The 20,774-nt window shown below is 41.3% G+C and overlaps 1 protein-coding gene across 3 annotated transcripts in view; it reads right to left on the reverse strand.

Annotated features, from left to right (window-relative positions):
* spag9b (sperm associated antigen 9b) overlaps positions 1-20,774 on the reverse strand; it is a 229,290-nt gene that overhangs the window by 35,025 nt on the left and 173,491 nt on the right. For all 3 annotated transcript variants that reach the window (XM_052032824.1, XM_052032825.1, XM_052032826.1), the window contains 7 exons: positions 20,653-20,709; positions 14,803-14,973; positions 12,295-12,427; positions 8,228-8,320; positions 5,360-5,527; positions 4,037-4,208; positions 1,882-2,106 (listed from right to left, as the gene is read on the reverse strand). In XM_052032824.1, coding sequence (XP_051888784.1) covers positions 1,882-2,106; positions 4,037-4,208; positions 5,360-5,527; positions 8,228-8,320; positions 12,295-12,427; positions 14,803-14,973; positions 20,653-20,709 — 1,019 coding nt within the window. The remainder of the gene's footprint in view (positions 1-1,881; positions 2,107-4,036; positions 4,209-5,359; positions 5,528-8,227; positions 8,321-12,294; positions 12,428-14,802; positions 14,974-20,652; positions 20,710-20,774) is intronic.

Consider the following 20,774-nt stretch of genomic DNA (forward strand, 5'->3'; position numbering starts at 1 on the left):
TTGCAAAGGTTGATTGGGAGAGGCTGTTTGCAGGTAAAGGGGCATCTGGCAAGTGGGAGGCTTTTAAAAGTGAGATAGGGAGAGTTCAGGGCCAGCAGGTTCCTGTTAGAGTGAAGGGCAAGGCTGGTAAGATGAGGAAACCTTGGTTAACGATAGATACTGAGGCTCTAAATCAGGGAAAAGGAGGCATATGTCAGGTATAGGCAGCTGGGATCAAGTCAATTCCTTGAGCTGTACATGGGATGTAGGATTACACTTAAGAGGGAAATCAGGAGGGTAAAAAAAGGACATGAGATTGCTTTGGCAGATAAAGTAAAGGAGAATTCTAAGAGATTTGATAAGTATATTAAGAGCAAAGGGGTAACTAGGAAGAGAAGAAGTCCCCTTAAGGATCAATGTGGTCATCTATGTGTGGAGCCACAGGAGATGGGTGAGGTCTTAAATGAACACATTTCTTGTCTGTATTTACTGTGGAGAAGGCCATGGGAGCTAGGGAATTCAGGGAGAAGAACAGTGATGTGTTGAAACAAACCCACATTACCAGAGAGGAGGTGCTGGCGTATAAAGGTGGATAAATCCCTGGGGCCTGACAAAGTGCATCCTAGGACATTGTGGGAAGCCAGGGAAGTAATTGCTGGGCCCTGGAGAGTGTTGTGGAACACAGAGACCCAAGAGTACAATACATTGTTCCCTTAAAATGGCAACACAACTAGGCAGGGTGGTGAAGGTGGCATTTGGCACGCTTGCCTTCATCGGTCAGGGAATTGAGTACAAGAGCTGGGACATTTCGTTACAGCTGTACAAGGCATTGGTGAGACCCCATGGAGTACTGTGCACAGTTCAGGTCGCCCAGCTATAGGAAGGATGTCATTAAGCTGGACAGGGTGTAGAAAAGATCCACAAGGGTATTACTGGGACTGGAGGGCTTAAGTTACAAGGAGAGACTGAATAGGCTGGGGCTTTTTTCTCTGGAGGGTAGAAGGCTGAGGAGTGACCTTATAGAGGTACATAAAATCATGAGGAGAACAGGTAAGGTATATAGGTCACAGTCTCTTTCCCAGGGTAGGGGAGTTTAAAACTAGAGGCCATAGGTTTAAGATGAGAGGGGAAAGATTTAAAGGGGATCTGAGGGGCAACTTCTTCACACAGAGGGTGGTGGGTATATGGAACGAGCTGCCAGAGGAAGTGGTAGAGGAGGGTACAATTAAAATGTTTAAAAGACATTTAGACAAGTATATGGATACGAAAAGTTTTGAGGGATATGTGCCAAATGCAGGCAAATGGGAATAGCACAGGTAGGCCACCAAAGACTCTTACAAACTTCTTTAGATGTACAGTGGAGAGCATTCTGATAGGTTGCATCACAGCCTGCTATGGAGCCTCCAATGCACAGGATCGCAAGAGGCTAGAGAGGGTTATAGACTCAGCCAGCTCCATCGAAGGAACAACCCTCCCCACCATCGAGGACATCTTCAAGAGCCAGTACCTCAAAGTGGCAGCATCCACCACTAAGGGCCCTCATCATCCGGGACATGCCTTCTTCTTGTTACTACCATCAGGGAGGTGGTACAGGAGCCTGAAGACCCACACTCAATGATTCAGGAACAGCTTCTTCCCCTCCGCCATCAATTTCTGAACACTCCACGAACACTACCTCATTATTCCTTTTTTTGCACTATTTATTTTTGTAATTTATATATTTTTATGTCTTGCACCGTACTGCTGCCACAAAACAACACATTTCATGTCATTTGTCAGTGATAATAAATTTGATTCTGATCTTGGTCGGTATGGATGAATTGGGCTGAAGGGCCTGTTCATATGCTGTATAACTCTATGACTCTATACCTTAGTCAAAAAAAAAGGTTACTGAACTCATACCTGACTCTCCTTGGATTGGTGAGGAGCTGGCAGGGGTGTGTGTGCTTGGAAGGACAGTACTGCCTTCTGTGGTGCAACCAACCACTGTGATCCCTCCCAAAAGATTGTCACTTCCAGCTGAACTATTACTGGCAACACTCCCTGCTAAAGAGCTACACTCTGCCTGACTTCCCTCAGTGTCAATTGGAATCTCTTCTCCAGCAGGATAGTCCGTCTCTCGGGCACCTATCAATGGAATGATTCAATAAGTTATCAAATTAATCCAGTCATGAACTGATCACAATTATTCTATTATGTCAGAATGGTATCATAAATTAAAAGTTTACAAGCAACACAGTGAAATAACATTCTTCCACAGAATTTCTACAATTTTTCTCAGTTATGACTCAATTGGGAGAAATTGTTAAAAGGTTACATGTTCAAGTGCTGGTCCAGAGACCTGAACATGAAACCCACTCTGGCACACCGGTGGAAGATTTGAGGGAATGCTGCAAGTTCAGTTTCATTTACTTTCACCTAAGAAAGAGGTCCTGGCCGCACTCTCACATGGATGTAATAGATCCCATGGCAACAAACAATCTGCTGAAGGAACTCAGCAGGTCGAGCAGCATCTGTGGGGGGACAATTCCTGCCACCTCTCTTCCCCACCCCCCAAGATGCTGCTCGACCCGCTGAGTTCCTCCAGCAGATTGTTTGTTGCTCCAGGTTCCAGCATCAGTCTTGTGTCTCCATTGATCCCATAGCATTGTTTTGAAGATGCTTAGGGAGTTTATCCCTGTGTCCTGCATCAACATTCATTTTTCCACCAACATCACCATAATAAGTGACTTGGCCATTGATCCTTTTGATATTTGTGGCTGCTGATCATGCACAAGTTGCATATCATGTTTCCTTCTTTACGACAGTGACACTTCAAAAGTACTTAGTTGGCTGTAAAGTACCTTTTGGATGTTCTGAAATTATTTTTCACATACAATTGTAAGCATACCTAGAAAGCAAAGGAGGAAACATGATTTACTGCACTGTGATTAACTCCACCAAGGGTAATAGCAGTGATACAGATTGGTCCTAACCCAACAATCATGCTTCATGTGCCGCCATTGGTCAAGACAAAGGGATAATTGTAAAGCCCTGTGCTTTTCCAACTTATGTGAATTCTCAACATGATGTTGGATTCAAGAATCACAGATGAGCTCCAGAGGACATCCCACATTCTCATGACTCAGTAAGCGATTTATCCTGTGTTACAGGGGAGAGGCAGTTATGGAACACAGGGATCTGGGGATCCTTGAACATGAAACACAAAGGGCTAGCAAATATGTGCAGTGAGTAATTTGGAAGGCAAATGCAACATTGGCCTTCTTTGCAAAGGTAATGGAGAATATAAAATGGGAAGCTTTGATGCAACTTTATAGTATTGCATAGATGTTTCACCTCCAAATATAAGGAGAGAAGTACTTGAGTTGGAGGCAGAGCAAATGGGCTCAGCAGATTGAAATTTGGGATGAAGGGGCTGAGGTTTGAAGTGAGTCGCGCCTATGCTCATTGGAGTTTTGAAAAATGAGAAGTAATCTTATTGAAACATGTTAGATTTTGAGGGGAATTGACAGGGTGGATGCGGAGACGATGTTTCCCCTGAAAGTATCAGAACTAAAGGGCATAGTTTCACAATAAGGGCTTACCCATTTCTTTCAGAGGGTTGGGCATCTTTGGAATTGCCTACCCCAGGGAGCTGTTGAAGCCAAGTCACTCATTACGTTCAAGGTGGAGGGTGACAGACATTTAAAATGCAACAGAATCAAGGGGTATGGGGACAGTGGAAAGTGATGTTCAGGCCAAGACTGGGTCAGTCATAAACTTACTGAAAGTCAAAGCAGACTTGAGGGCCCAACCAGCATCCTCTGCTGCTGTTTCTTATATAGGAAGATGTAACCAAAAAGGAAAGACAGTGTTCAGGGCAACGGTGCAATACTAAATGTTAGACTGAATGAGCATGAACTACAATATTAACACTTAAAATTACAGCCAATGAATCAGCATGTGATTCTGCAGAGTTCTGAAAGAATGCAAAAAAGGTACAAATTTCACCTATGTGTAATTTAATTTAAAAGGAGTCTTTATGAAAACAATTCTGACCTGTGCAAAATCAACTTACCTGGCACACTGGCAAGGCAAAGAATGTGCGAGTTGCAGACAAAGAAACTATCCAAGATTTTTGCAGGCTGGTTAGCATCTATGACCACCACTTTACCAGTGGAATGTGTGCTCGTACAGATCCAAACCAAGCTGGATAACTCCTCTTGATGTCTGAGCTCCTTCTCCTGTTCCTGTGCAACACAGATTTTAATAAACACATCTGTTCCAATTCTCAACTTGATGCATTTCAAATAAATGAACTGCCTGGTTAACAAAATGAAAAGCAGAAAAACAATCGATTTCATTTTGTTAACACTACTGTACATATCTGCCTTAGCTAAATCAATGGATCCCAATTATGTTGCCTTTTTAACCAAGGATGACCAAGTTAAACCGGAGAAAGGAAATTGAATTGTGCCTGTGATTTTTTTTCATGGTGAGATCAGAGCAAGATGTACAAGCACAGTTAAATAGTTTTATCATTACAGATATCCCTTGACACAAAGCCATCCTGGTGTACACAGAACCTGCTCTCTGGACACGCTTTTCCCTCCCAACTGTAAGCCTACCATAGCATTAAAGAACATGGTCCTGTTTTAAATCCTAATTTGAGAAAATAGCTCAATTAGACCTCTTAGGAATGCAGTGTGGGAACTAAAATAAAAATGAACGTTATCCATCTGATCATTATCCAAGTTTGTTGCCATTAATTCTAACTATGGATGACAAGGTTGAGCTCAACACAAACATCTTGTATGGTTGAACAGCCAACAATCTAGGGGCATACATTTTTCATCATTGTCTAGAGTGAAATACTCTACTCCAGGAAGAGTCATCACTTTCAGAATTGAGAACACAAAAATGAAATTACTCCCACTTCATTATCCTTAGCCCGTGGCCCCTTCTGATACCCACAAACACTGAGCAAATGATAATGAGGGTGGATAAAATAGTATTTGATAGTATTTGAAGATCACTCTCGACCTGTTCCATTAAGGAAGCACATGATCTCTCCTCAACACCTTCAACAACGATTATCAACCAAATGAAGATGCAAAGGCACAAGCTCGCCTTTATCCACTTAACCTCTAATACCGTCTCAGTTCAACTCCGTTGCCCAAGACCAGCAGCAGAGACTGATGAACGGATGAAGAATGAAATACTCATAATTCTTCTTTCAGCTCATTTGACGAGTTGGCTAATGGACAGGCTGGATAATACTAAATAGCCGACTAATTTTTGAAATCATATCACAGGCAACTTAATAATACACATTTAAAATGTAAATAATTTGAAAATGCTAAACAATTTGAATGTTTTTTTTTAATGACAGCATACGTACTTTAAGCTCTTGCTCCAGACGGTCCAAGCTGCTCTGAGATCCTCTCCGTTGCTTATTGCTTTCTGGTTCTGAACCAGACACATCATTGTAAAACACACTAGCACCAAAAATCGAGCCTCCATCACGGGTTTTTCCTCCTGACAAGTTAACACCGACAGCACACCACAACTGGGAAACAAGTAAGGTAAGAGCACAAGTCAAAGTCACTTAATCTATATGATCACTGAAACCAAACTGAAGGCATAAGAACCAGAGTGCAGGAACCAACCTGAGGTTGAAAGAGGGTCCATACACAAGAATTAATACTAGCATGGACCTGATGGGGTGATGAACCTGTATCTATGCTCTAAGTATTATTGAATATGTAGTCTCACGTGTTTTGGCAATACTTGAAGTTTGCTCACAATGCAACTGGATTGACGACTTCTGACACAAGATGGAAATATTAGGAAACGAGTTTCATCATTAGTCATCTTAATAATTTGACAGAATCTTGTTTAAAGGCTTTTTTTTTGAAAAAAGATACTCCAGTATCTGCAATGTGCTAGAACAATCAAGAGACTGCTGCCAACATTCACCAGACTGGTTCCTGGGATAGCAGCTCTGTCATACAAGGAAAGATCAAGTAGAGAGGGCCTCCATTCACTAGAGAGAAGAATGAGAGGTGATCTTATTGAAACATACAAGATTTTCTGAGGACTCAAAAGATAGATATGGGGGGGTTTCCCCTGGTTGAGGAGTCTAGAACTGGGGGTGGCACACTTAAAACAAGGGGCAGGCCATTCGGCAGTGAAAGGAGGAGAAATTTCTTCACTCTGATGCATCTTTGGAACTCATTACCTCAGAGGACTGAGAAGGTTCAGTCATTGCTTGCATTCAAAACAGAGATCAATCGTTTCTGAGTATTAAAGGTTAGGCAGGGAATGGGGTTAAAGTTCAGCCATTATCTGTTTAAATGGCAGACCATGCTCAGGAGCTAAACTGCCTCACGCCACTTTGATCTCTTATGTTCCGAGCTCAACATCTTATAGAACATCCTACCCTGATGAAAGAGCTTTGGGACAGATGTTTCAGGTTCAAGGCAATGAAAATGTAGGTTGCTTAGTGAATGATTTTATGCTTTCAACCTCCAGCACAAAACTGTAGTGCTTCATTATAAAAGTGACAGCTTGGGATTGGTTCCTTGGCTCAAGACAAAATGAATCTTTACCAAGTGTCAGGCCTGAAACACAGTTTTTTTCATGTTTTGTGGAAACTCAAAGTAAAAGTTTTCGAACTGGGAAGTGCAGTTTTTAATGTAAGTACGTAAGAAAGAGGAGCAGTAAGTTTTTCAACCCCTTGCGCTGAGCTGCACCAACACGCTCATCACCTTCTACTTCAATGCCATTTTCCTGCCTCTCCCCCTTTCCCTAGATTCGTCTAAAATACGTCACTCTCTATTTTGAATTCCCAAATGGATTTATGGGAATGGAACTTCTGGCCCCAGTTGATGACCTAGTTCTAATTCAGTCCTAAGTGGCTGATCCCTCGTTTTGAGATGATAACCCTTAGTTCTAGATTGCCTCCAGAAACTTTATATGTTTTGATGAGGTCAATTGAGGTCACCTCTCATTCTTCTAAATTCCAAAGTTTAGGGACCTACTCAATCTCTCCTAAGATGACATATTGACCAACACAGAAAACAACCTGGTGAACCTTCAATGGACTCCCTCTAGAACAAAGATACTGCTTTTGGCTAAGGAGAACAAAACTACACACAATACTCCAGGTGTGATCCGTACAAGGCTTCATATAATTGCAGTTAGGCATCTTTACCACCATACACAACTTCTCTCACAATCCGACACATCATTTACCTTCCTAACTGCCGGCAGCATCTGTACGTTAGCTTTCAGTGACTTGTGTACAAGGACACCAAAGTCCCTTTGAACATTAACATTTCCAAATCTGTTATCATTTAAACAATATTCAGTATTTTTGTTTTTTTGTACCAAAGTAGATAACCTCACATTTTACCACAATGTATTCCATCTGCCATGCTGCGCCTACTTGTTCAGCTTGTCTATATCCACGAAGCCTCATTACATCCTCATCACTATTCACACTCCCACTTAGCTTCATGTCGTCAGCAAACTTGACAATGTTACATTTGGTCCCCTTGACCAAATTGTTGATAATAGATTGTGAATAGTTGGGGTCCAAGCACCTATCTCTGCAGTACTCCATGAGTCACAGCCTGCTAAAGGGGGAGGTGCTTATTCCCACTCTATTTTCCATCTATGAACCAACTTTCAATACACACAAGTATATTATCCCTAATTCTGTTCTCTGACTTTGTTCAGTAATCATCACTGTGGGACCTTATTAAGAATCCTCCAAAAATCTAAATACACCAATATCTGTTGTTTCTCTCAAAGTGCTCCAGCAGATTAGTCAGACACAATTTCCCTTTTGTACATCCACGTCAACTCTATTCAATCACATTGCAGTAAAACTCTAATAATTCACAATCCCATTGTTTGGAAATCCTTGATGGTTCTAGCTCATTGGATACCATTTCCCATGTCCCTTCCAACTCACTGGGTTCACTGGAAATTTGATTATACTACTGGGTAAGATCTGAACACGTGAACTAAAAATGTTGGGTATTAGCAGAAATAACATCCAACAGGCTGGAAAATTGGCTAGTCTGGCACCACCAAGGTGGCAGATTATCAGGGTTTTACCATATTACTTTGTGTCTTGATATCACAACTTTTATTATAGGTTCCAACATTTTCTCAATTACCAATAAATAACTCTTATTCAGCAGACAGGTATAAATGGAAGCAGAGACCTTACAATTTCAGCTAGTTAGAATAACGTCACCTTCATAAAGGTATCTTTGTCATCCAAAGGTTGCAGATACACTGGCACGGGCAGATTCTTCATCTTATTGTCACATGTACCACCATTTGTCACCTAAGGGATACCAATAAGCTACGTTAATGCTCTGGGGAGAGACAGCAACAAATATATAATAAAATAGAAATACAGAGACATCTTTGGAGATGGGGTTCCAAAAAACAAATCTGGAATTAAAAAAAAAATCAGTAACAATGACCTGAACTATTATATTGTCATAAAAATACCATCTGGTTCACCACTGGAAAAGAAATCTGCCACCCTTACTCAGTTTGTCCTATATGTTCCTCCAGATTTACCAAATTTACCTTTTTTCCTGACTCTGAAAAAAATTGCCCTCTGAAATGGCCAGGAGAGTCACTCAAATCTCACTAACTGCCAGCAACATCTAGATCCAAAAAATAAATAGATCAAAAGTTTAACAACTTTACCAGCATATTGCCATAACTGTAATAAGTACCAACAACATGCAACTCTCCCACCTAACATAATTGACCAAGATACAAAATATTATTCAAAACATTTACAGCTTCTATAGGGGGAAGAACATTTAGTTAGGGCACACCAACCACAGAAATAATCTAAAGTTAAGAACACGAGAAACAGGAGAAGGAAATACCATCTGTCATTCATTAAGATCATTTCTCCATTGTGAGGACAACAACTGGACATCCACCTTCATGCCAGAGGAACTAGCATCAATAATATCAAATTCTGTTGATCAAAATGGAGTCTTGTGATCCGACAGCAGGAGTCAGAATTTATGACAACATAAAAATATTAGTTTAGTGTGTCTCAAAAATTACAATGGGCAAGAACATTCACACTGTTTACAAATGATCTGCAGGCCCTTTCTCAGAAGAATGGACACCCAGTAGAAGATATGACTGAAACATGGTTGAATAAATAGGTTTTGAAGAAGAGGAGGCAGGATGCTAGCATCCATCACCAGAAGGTTCTCTCACGGCTGATGTGGTCAGCTGTGACTGGTCTCCAGCTTGCCAAGTTCCAATGGAGCAACGGCCCTCTCCTTCATTAAAAAACAGGCAAAAGAAGGCTGAAAATATTTTTTAAAGTTATTTTAAAAAATAATAATGCTTTTTATTGCTCAGCTTTTATTTTGGGAGTTGAGATTCCCTTTTTTCTCCAGATTTTCATATAGTGTGCCACACAAAGAAACTACCTGCTGCACAAACTTCAGCAAACTGCTCCCTACTCACCCTAGTCCCATTATGGACACAGCTCATGGCTGATTCAGAATTTCTTCCAGTGACAGTGAATAGTATTTTAGTACAAGTACACCATCCATACTTCTGTGTCCTTAAATATTTATTTCATTTTAATAGATTAAGTTAATCTATATCAATAAACAAAAAGGTCAGAAACTCATTTTTGAAAAGGAAACAATTGTTGTGGTCACTTGCTGGATACATATTGTAGTCAGTCATTGGATGCTGTTTCAGCCAGTGTAGCATCAAGGAATTCAATATTCACTTACACAAAGGTCAGTCGGATTAAATCTAGATGCACTTAAATTGTATTAACACAAAACCACTTGGGAGTGTAATTTTGTTGGGAATGAAATCAGAACTAGCTTGGTGCTCTAACAACAGTGTATGTGATCTTACATTTGTAATTCTATCCTGCAACATAGTGCTCATTTCTTTAATCAACAAGTTCATACACAATGGCATCGATAACTGTTATACTGCCTGCAGCATTTAACCTCACCCATCCATTTTGGTCTTAAAATTTGGGAGTATTTGCCTGCAACATCTAGTTTAAAACTGCACTTTCTCCCAACATCCATTACAAAACAGCAGAGTTCCACCCAGGAAGACAAGCCACTATAGAGAGACAAAGAATAAATACTTACAACAAGGTGAGCAAATCAACACAGAAAAATAAAGATGAAGTTATAAAGCTCTAGACTCTGGAAAAACTGGAAGAAAAACATGAAACTCAGTAGGAAAGAGTTATTTTGTGTAAATGTGGCATGGTTAACAAATTGAACATTATGTTTGTTTTCACTTAATTAAAACACCCCTATAACGACAACTGGTATTTATGCATTTATGCAGTGTATGTGATACGGTAAAGTCATGGGCACAGAAAGAATCAAGTTAGAAGCAGAGTACAGTCAGATGTATTGTATTTTGAAAAGATGCTACAGAAGGACACGGCATCACCAAGGAATTGTGGTGTGTGTGGTGGAGGGAGGGAGCGAGAGGGGTGGGGCAAAAGAGATGCAAGAGCATGCAGGGCCCCATACTCAGTTGATTGGCGTTTGTTGACTGTGGGGTTAGGGAGTGAGGTGGAAACTGAAACATTTGTTTGGGATTAATGGTTGTAAAAATTCTAGGCCTTGCCTATTTAAATGTCTGTCTTAATGTCTCTTAAACATAGTGATTTGTATCTGATTTCACCATCTCCTCTGGCAGCATGTTCCAGATATCAAACACTCTGTGTAAAAACAAAACCTCCCCCTGAAATCCCCTTTAAAACTCCTTCCTTTCACCTTAAACCAAGCACCTTTTGTTTTCTGATACCTCTACCATGGGAAAAAGATTCTGATTATCCATCTTATCTATGCCTCTTGTGGTCTTATACACCTCTATCCAATCACCCTACGTCCTGCTTTGCTTCAGGAAAAACAAGTCCAGCCTATCTAATCTCTCCCCATATTCAAAGCGCTCCAATCAAGCAAACGTCCTGGTGAATCTCCTGCTCACTCTCTCCAGCCCAAATTCTAGTAATACAAATCTCTCAATATTTAACTCTTAGCCAGCGGTAGCTGGTGCCAGTGTGCCATCATGTTGGGATGAAATTAGTTAATATTCCCAACCACCACTTCATCAGAAATGGTTGTTGTCTCATTACTGTGTGGATTGACATGAAGTGAGTCACTGAGGCAAACGTGCCTGTGAGGGCTAACCTTGGGTGTGCTGATGTAAGCTGTGCAGCCACTTATTGGGAGAGGCTGGGTCCAGGGATGCACCCTGGCCAGGTGATAATTGTGGCTACTGTCATTTCCCAGCTTCCGACATCATTCCCCTCACCTGGATCCACCTACCACCTCTTGCTCCACCCCTTCCTTCTACCTCTTTATACTAGCTATCTCCCCTCTTTCTTTCCAGTCCAAATGAAGGGTCTCGACCTGAAACGTTGACTGACCATTTCCCTCCATAAATGCTGCCTGACCCACTGAGTTCCTCCAGTGCTTTGAGTGCTGCTCCAGATTTCCAGCATCTGCAGTCTCTCTTGTGTTACCATGGAGAAATCTCTGGTTTGGGAAAAGCAGTGCAACCAAACAAGGCAGTTCAGTACTCAAAATTAAATTGGTACTTCATACATTTGAAACAGCCTTGTCCAAATTAGAGGTTTGGCTAATTGCAAGTGGACCTTGCACACCGACCAAATGAGATGGTCGTGGGTGCATAATACCCTGCAGCAAACTACAATTAACAGTTTATGGGTTTTCTTTGAGTTAAAGCCCAGAGATCATGCATAAATTCGGCAACAGAGTGCAACAAGTTGGGAAGAACTGGAAATAACAATAACTTACCATAAATGAAACAGTTATTTATAGGAAAATGACCACATAAGAAACAAAAGTGCAAAGAGTATAAAAACAAAATTCTTAAAATTCAAAACATAAACAGACAATTCTGGAAATGCATAACAGGTCAGGCAGCATCTGAGGGGAGAGAAACTGAGTTAATGTTTCAGGTCAATGCCCTTTCATCATGACTGTAACTTGCTTCACCTTTTTAGGATGCCGTCTGATCTGATCTGCTGGGCATTAGCAGCATTTTCTACTTGTTACTGCAAGTTTTTTTTGTTCATTTACTGGATACAAATGTTATTAACAAGGCCAGCAATTACAGCCCATCTATGTGCCCTTGGGAAGGCTGGGGGGTGGTGGGGGGTGCTAAGTCAGCTGCAGTCCTTCTGGTGAAGGTGCTACCACAATGCTGTTGGGGAGGGAGTTCCATGATCTAAACCCAGTGATGAAGAAGGAAAGTGCTTACCTGTTTGAATTTTGGAGGCAGGCTCCAACCACAAGCCTGAACTCGACCATCATCTTTCTGTACATGAGCCTTCACTTGGCGATACTGTTCCCTCTTTTGCTCCCTGCGTGCGGCTGAAGTATTCTCATTGCCACTAACAAATAACAAAGTTACACAATGCAATAGCTATTTCACTTACTCAGTTTTGGTAAGAATTAAGTATTTAAAATTTTCTCTTAAAAAGCTTTAAATTCCTGTCCTCTTTTTCTGTCTGAAGAAACAGATGGGCAGCTAGTGATTCTTATGTGACTCAACCAAGAACCCATTGGGAAAGGAGTGAGATTTGGACCTTGAATTTACAATTTTCATCTGTACAGAAGCATTTTACTTCTATCCACAAATCTGGCACACTGGCAGCTCACTGTGTGTGAGTGGCAAATCCAAGTGAGGTCAGTCTGTGCCACCATGCTTGCCTTTTTGGAAAAGGTAATCAGAACTTAAAAGAATATTTTTTCCATGTTAGTGCTTTCAGTATCAGATTCCAGTACTGTCTGCTCCTGATCACATCCACCCCATAACCCTCAACGCTTGTGCCTCCAAAGTTGGCCCCTTCTCAGCTCACCTTTCAATGTGCCTATCTCTCAGCTTTATTAATAACTTTATTTTGCCCTCCGAGTTTGAGAAAATGCTACTAATTGTCAAATTATCCAAGTACTGCTCTCATCCAGGATTAGCTAAACAGTCTTCAGCATGGACATCCTGGTGATTTTGTTACCTTTCACTGCCCATCAGAAGAACTCTATTCCCAAATACTTTGTTAAAGCCGCTAGCAATGTCTTAGACACCACTAAAGCTCGACAGGATCAAATGCAGGGCAACCTCCCTAAGGCTTTTTAGTTGGTATGGATCCAGTGGACCTGTTTCTGTGCTGTACCTCCTCAAGGCCATTAAAACCTTCACATCATCTTGTATGTATATTAGTTACCAATTAATGCTTAGGTTCTCTTATCTTTTGTAGAGCTCTGCCTTCTTCCATTCTCTTTGGTATCTATATCAAAGTCCTCCCATCAGCAACTGTCATTTTTTTCTAATGCTACTCTGCATCCACCTGGTTTAACTCGCACAATAGTCTCTGACTCTATTCCAATTAGTGCAGTGGTCAAATCACTAATATAATCTTTACTTTCAACAGGGACAATAAAAGTCTGACTTCTTAAACAAAATAAAAGAACAGTTCCTTCAGTCTGACCAACAGTGAGCATTGCTTTGGTGAATGAAGGTTAATGGTGGGGCCAACTGACTTTCTAGCCCCTTAACTCAACTGGAACCTTCTGTTCCTAAAGACAAGATTTCAAAAAGCTTACTTGCCCTTTTCTGCTCTCATTGTGAAACTCTCTATAATGGCTGGACTTAAATTTTGTTTCCAAATCTAGACAGACCCTTGAGCTCCTGAACAGGACACAAGAACTCTGTTCAGCTGCTTAGTGGTTCACTCTCACTTTCAGCAACACGTCTTACCATTGTTTTCGTGCTTCAATTCACTTTATAGTGAAGTCTTACCCAAGCTTCCCATTCTCACTCCTTTTGAAATCCCAAATAAAATGTCTTTCACGTTTTTTTCTTCCTCCGCCACCCGCATTCTCAATTTATGACTCATCACATTGTTTCCTATTGCAAATTCATTCTTCCCAGCAACCCAGAACTCCTCATATCCCTAAATGCAATTTCTTCCTACCCACTATTTGCAAGCATTTACAATCCAAGCTTGACCATTTGGTTCTTGAACAACCACCGCAACTCTAATCACTACAGTATAGCAACACTATGACCACTTTGCACTAAAATGGTCACAGTTGTGGTCACATGGTCACTTTGTCTTTTATTGTTCTAATTGCACTCTTTCGTGTAAAAAATGTGTATAATTGATGTTTAATTGATGTTTTTCTTGTGAACGCTGCTTATATGATGCTGTGTGCCTGTGACGCTGCTGCAGGTAAGTTTTTAATTCCACCTGTGCGCACATGCACTTGTGCAGATGACAATAAACCCGACTTTGACTTGATGCACCAAGCCTTTCCTTCGGTATATATATGATTCTCATGTTAATTAATATTTGTACAATGGGTCTTGGGCCCTTTATTTCAACGTAAAAGTGATGGTATGCAAGAGAACCACACAAAAGAGAAAGTTAGATTTCTAATCCCAAAATAGACAGAACAGCACAGATACAAGTGACTCAATAATACAAAACAGCTGAGCTGAGGAAAGAGCAATCATCTGGGCTGACCCTACCAATTGCTGGCCAGTACCTGTTAGTTGAAAAGTACAGGCGCAAGAATGCCAAGTGACGGCAAACTCCAGATCACCTAGAATGCTGACCTTGTCAGATTGAGGCCAATGCTCATGGCCTAGGCCCAGATAATAAAGGCCATATGGGCCATTATTCACAGAGCAAGTCTACACCTTCAGGACAGAAAAGATGAAACATGAGGGTAAAACAATACATTTTAAAAATATGGCAACACTTACTCTTCATTAAGGAAATCAAATGCCTTCGACTTGGGCAACTGAGATACAGCACCACTTCTCTTCTTAACCACTCCAGGAGTGACGTGCGAAGTTGGTGCATTGTATTTAACGTTGACTGGTGGGACGGGTTTCTTGGTTGTATTAATAGAAGGACTGAACAAACGGCTAAAACTGGAGGATGAATCAAAGAAAAAGAATCAACACAAGAAAGGAACAGACATAAATACTTTGTAATTCTGTACATTATAAGACCATTCCCAAAAGCACATCTTATATTGTCCTCAGGAACCTCTGAATAAAGACACCTTTGGTTATTATGCATTTTCTATTTACATGCAAATAAATCCAATGTGCTACAAATTCATTTGCCCTAATTTTATATTTCTGATGTGCATATACACTTCCTCCCTGCCTCAGCACAGTTTTGGATTGCTTTACAGCCAGTCCTGCACCGCAGAAACGGGTACTTAAGGTTAAGACTTTGATTTGAACTGGGAATGCAGAATTTCACCTTCAGCATCACCAATTAAAAGCTGCCCTAAATACTTTTTCTCCTCTCTGTCCCCTTCTCTGACAGCAGTACGCCTTGCCAGGTTATACAAGTGCTGCAGTGATCTGCTGTGGGCAATGCAGTCCCAACTCTATATTCCCCAATCAACATGCAGACACACCAGCTGAGTGCTGAAGGATAACTCGGGAGAAATCAGCTGGATCTTCCCCTTCATTATTTAACAACATCTCAGCGAACTGTAAGATCCTCCTACCTATTTCATCAAGGTTTACTAACACATCTACAGGGAACAGAGTCTTGAGCCTTCCTTCTCTGTATGACATAGCATTTATTGCACAAGACAGCTGAACCACTAGGGTCACTCTGTGAAGTAACCCAAAACAATAAAAAATGATGGATGTACTACCATTATTTTGTAAGGTGGTATTAAAATCACAGGAATAGCATATTCCACTTTTTAAATGGAAATTATGGCTGTTCTATACTTTAGCACTGGTTCATACTTCTCAGTACTTTGTTTCTAGAGTTAGTTTCTGAAGACCAAACTCTGTTTTCAGTATTACACACTGGTTTTCTTCTCCCTTTTTTTACCTCTCCCACTCTTCCTTTCCCCACCTGGTTCCATCCGCCCAACATCCCCATCCTATCTGGTTCCACCTATCACCTACCAGCCTCCATCCCACCTCCCCTTAAATTCATGCCCTCTAGTATTAGACATTTTGACCCTGGGAGAAAGATACCAACTGTCTATCTATGCCTCTCATAATTTTATAAACTTCTATCAGGTCTCCCCTCAGCTTCTGCTGCTCCAGAGAAAACAGCCCACGTTTGTCCAACTTCTCCTTACAACACATCCTCTAATCCAGGCAGAATCCTGGTAAATCTCTTCTGCACCCTCTCCAAAGCCTCCACATTCTTCCTCTGATGAGGGCGACCAGAATTGAATGCAATTCTCCAGATGCAGCCTAACCAGTTCTATAAAGCTGCAACATAACCTCCTGACTCTTGAACTCAATGCCTCGACAAATAAAGGCAAGAATGCCATATGCCTTCTTTATCACCCTATCAACGTGTGCAGCCACTTTCAGGGAGCTATGGAGTTGGACCCCAAGATCCCTCTGGTTTTAGACTCCCCTACCCCAGGAAAAAGGCCATGACCATTCACCTTATTTATGCCCCTCATGATTTTATAACCTGGGACTTTTTTCTCTAGAGCATAGGAGACTGAGGGGTGATCTTATACACTCCTCAGCCTCCTACGCTCTAGAGAAAAAAGTCCCAGCCTATCCAGTCTCTCCTTATAGCTTAAGCCTGGTAACATCCTTGTGAATCCTAACTGCACCCTTTCCAGCTTAATAACATCCTTCTTATAGCTAGGCAACCAGAACTGTGCACAATACTCCAAGTGCAGTCTCACCAATATTTTGTGAAGCTGTAACGTGATGTCCCAATTCTTGTACTCAATGCCGTGACCGATGAAGGCAAGTGCCAAAAGGTTTTTTCCACTTGTGTCGCCATTTTCAGGGAACTATGTACCTGTACTCGTGGGTCCCTCTGTTCTACAACACTTTCCAGGGATCTACCACTTACTGTGTGCTGCTGTATAACAGCAATCTCCTGTCTTCCCCGAGTCCTGATGCAGGGACTCGACCCAAAGTACTGACATACACTTTTTGCCTCCACAGATGCTGCTTGACCCACTGAGTTCTTTTTGCTTTTTGTTCCAGATTTTGGCATCTGCAGTCTCTTTTGTCTGCATTCTGAATAGATTTATTTTAAAATTAATTCTCCGTATACTTGCATCACTGGCAACACTGACATTTATTGTGCACATCCAATTATCTGGCTAAGGTGAGTGTGGCCTTCCTTTGAGCTATTTGTGCCTTGATAAAATGGGTTGCTGAGCCACTCCATTGGGCAGCAGAGCTAACTTATGTTGGTGTGGGAATGGAGTCACACAAAGGCACTAACTGACAAAGGATTTGGCTTCTTTCCTTAAAAGGATATTACAACAATCAGGCAGATGCTGTCCTGATGCGGGGTTTTAACCCGAAACATCAACCTAATCCTGACTCAGGGTTTCGACCCAAAACGTTGGCAATTCCCTTCCCCTCCACAGATGCTGCCTGACCCGAGTTCCTCCAGCAGAATGTTTGAAGCTACACATTTAATCTCACTGATATCGACTCTTTACTTTGAGGTTTTCTTAAATTGGGTTCATGTTCCCACTGTGGCAGAGTAGGATTTAAAAGGTCAGCTCCTTTTATTCTATTTAAACTCTAGACTTACTGCAGCCATTGCAGAAACAACTGCAACAACTGAAGATGTTAAACCTGAGCTATCACTTTTGTACTTAGTGATGTTTCCCACTCCTTATCCATAGCCCCAAAGAGCTTAAGAAGATTTGGCTAATCACTATTGAAAGTATCCTGATTAGCTGCATCGTGGCCTGGTACGGCAATTCCAACGCACAGGAATGCAAAAGGCTGCAGAGAGTAGTGGACACAGCCTGGTTCATCACAGGCACAGCCCTCCCCACCACTGACAGCATCTACAGGAGGTGCTGCCTCAAGAAGGCAGCATCTTTCACCAAGGATTCTTACCAGCTGGGCCATGCCATCTTCTCGATGCTACGGTCAGACAGGAGGCACAGAATCCTGAAGTCCCACACCACTAGGTTGAGGAACAGCAATTATCCTACAGCCATCAGGTTCTTGAACCGACCTGCACAACTCTAACCCTACCTCAGCAATCATACACTACGGACCACATCTTGCACTACCATGGCCTTGTCTCTGATTGTGTCTTTTTTTCTCTGCACAGTCTTCTTTTTTCTCTCTCTCTCTTCACTGTCCTGTATAATTTATGTATAGTTTATCAGTGTGTTATCCGTACCTACGTGCCTGTGATGCTGTTGCAAACAAATTTTTCATTGTACCTCTACCTCGCCATACTTGTGCACATGACAATAAACTCGACTTGATAACTTGATAAACAAAATATCACAAAAGCTTCAGAGCATTGACAGGACATTCACTGCAAAATTTTCATTAATTACAATGATTAAAAGAATTCAGTTCTTTGATGGCAACAAATAGAAACTGTGGCCAACAGAACAAGGATTGTCAGCACAGTTTCTGAAAGCCATTCACACACACCTGCTCTTACACACACATTCATGTTAAAGTACATGCTTTTTAAGATGAGCCAAATATATTGCAAAAACAAAATACAACTTTTTTTAAGAAAGAAGTTGTATCTGCACCATTACCATGAAAGAGTGAGCACACCCCAGACAAACTCAGCTTCAGGTGTCCCATGCGCTGACAAAAACACCCAGCTGTTAAATGCAGGTTAAAGTTACAGTCAAAGAAATCAAAGCAATAATAATAACATAAAATGTACCCACAGTCTGAAGGTGAAAACCAACAGGCGAACATGAAAATAAAAACGGAAACATGTAATTAATAACCATGTAGATAAGGTTACAGTCAGTATTTCTGATAGTAACCGTATTCAGGAGTGAAGGAGTGAGAGAGCGAGAGAGAGAAAGATTTCTATGGTTAAACAGTTAGACTAGCCAAAATGTATCCTTAACTTCACCAATTTTTGACAAGTCGTCAATCATTTGATTCTACTTTACTGCTGATGTGGGAACAAATTAAACCAATTTTCCCCACTTGGGTGTTGATTGCTTATTAGCCGTTATACAGAGTGTGTATGTGACACAAACTTGAAATAAATTACTTGTTAAATGGATGCAGATATTTTGTTGGAAGGATAGCAAGACTGGAAAAATTACCAGGGATCCAAAAAGTAAGCCACAGATCCATGTGGCCCCTGTTAATCCTGTAATTAAACAGTAGATAGCAAGACTCCACATGGCAATTTTACTTGGAGGTGAGATCCACACAGAAACCAAGAGTCGAATTTCACTTTGGACTGATCTACAGTGCTGCAGAAGTCACCCAAGGCATCTTCCTTTTCATCTGGAGATCGAAAATGGATAGCTACATCTCTAAATCACAGTGGAAAGGCAATTCTCAACCTATCTGGGGGTTGCTAGGCCATGTACATAAAGACTTCTGAATAAGAAAAGGTCTTTCTTTCTTTATTCTTTATTAGTCAAGTGTACATCAAAACACACAGTGAAATGCACCTTCGCGTAGAATGTTCAGGGGTAGCCCACGAGTGTCGCCACACTTCTGGTGCCAACACAGCATGTCCACAACTTCCTAACCCGTATGTCTTTGGAATGTGGGAGGAAACCGGAGCACCCAGAGGAAACACATGCAGTCATGGGGAGAACATACAAACTCCTTACAGACAGCAGCCGGAATTGAACCCGGGTCACTGGCGCTGTAATAGCATTGCGCTAACTACTACATACTGAATGACTCATTACACAATTGATATACACTAAACCTCTCGGATAGAAGAGATTTTTGGAGCATCAATTAAGAAGACCCAGTAAACTGTTCGGGGTAATAGAGCAATATTCCGATCTTGTACATGTGCATACAATCCCCATAATTTTTTAATAAAATGTTGGCAAGGAATGAAGTTCTCACTGTCAGTTACCTTTCACATCAATGCAAGACCACTTTGTACTCCAATTGAACATAGAGGGCACAAGCAACAGAACACACTGCCAACAGGATATAAGTTTGAACCGTTTGCTCACCATGGTTCAGGTATATGATTTACAAATATGTTGCAGTTACTCACTCAGGCTACTCCCAAACCCACAACTTTCAAACCAAAGAGGACCAGAAAAAGTGGCTTAGAGGAACATCACTGCCTGCAGGTTCCCCTCCAAGTCACACACATCCTGATTTGGAAACACATCACTGGTCCTTCATCGACACTAGGTCTAAATCCTGAACTCCCCACCAAAGTACTGCAGCAGTTCAAGACAGTTTACCGCAGCCTTCTCATATGCAATTATGGGTAATAAATGCTGCCTTTGCCAGCAATGTCCACATACCAAGACATAAATAAATAAATAGCTATTGACCCTATTGTAGATTTAAATTCTCCAGGTTCTATCTTTTCCTTTCTAGGTTGGAGTCAGGAGTTGGAGCCAGATTTGGAGTGGGACCTTTGAAAAGAGGCGAGTCTCTAGACCTGTGCTTGTGAGTTTCACCTTGTTAGGATGTTAGAGTGGGGTATTGAGGCTTTGGCGAGAAGAGGCGAAGGTAAGTCTCTGGTAAGTTCCTTTCTTTCTTTGCTTTGGTGTTCCCTTTAGTGCCAGGCCAGAGTAGTTAGAATGGTTCCAGGGTCACAACCAGCCAGCACTTGTGTAACCAGTATAGTTGGACTTCAACAGAATCACTTACAACTGCCAGATGGTAGATTTCTTCTTCTCCTGAATGGATGGGTTCTCTCTTGAGGCACTAATAACAGAAGATACATAAATATAGAGCATTCAGATTCTACCCAAACCAGGTTAGAAAGAGAA

Source organism: Pristis pectinata, chromosome 18 (assembly GCF_009764475.1).
Source record: "Pristis pectinata isolate sPriPec2 chromosome 18, sPriPec2.1.pri, whole genome shotgun sequence".
Lineage (NCBI taxonomy): Eukaryota > Metazoa > Chordata > Chondrichthyes > Rhinopristiformes > Pristidae > Pristis > Pristis pectinata.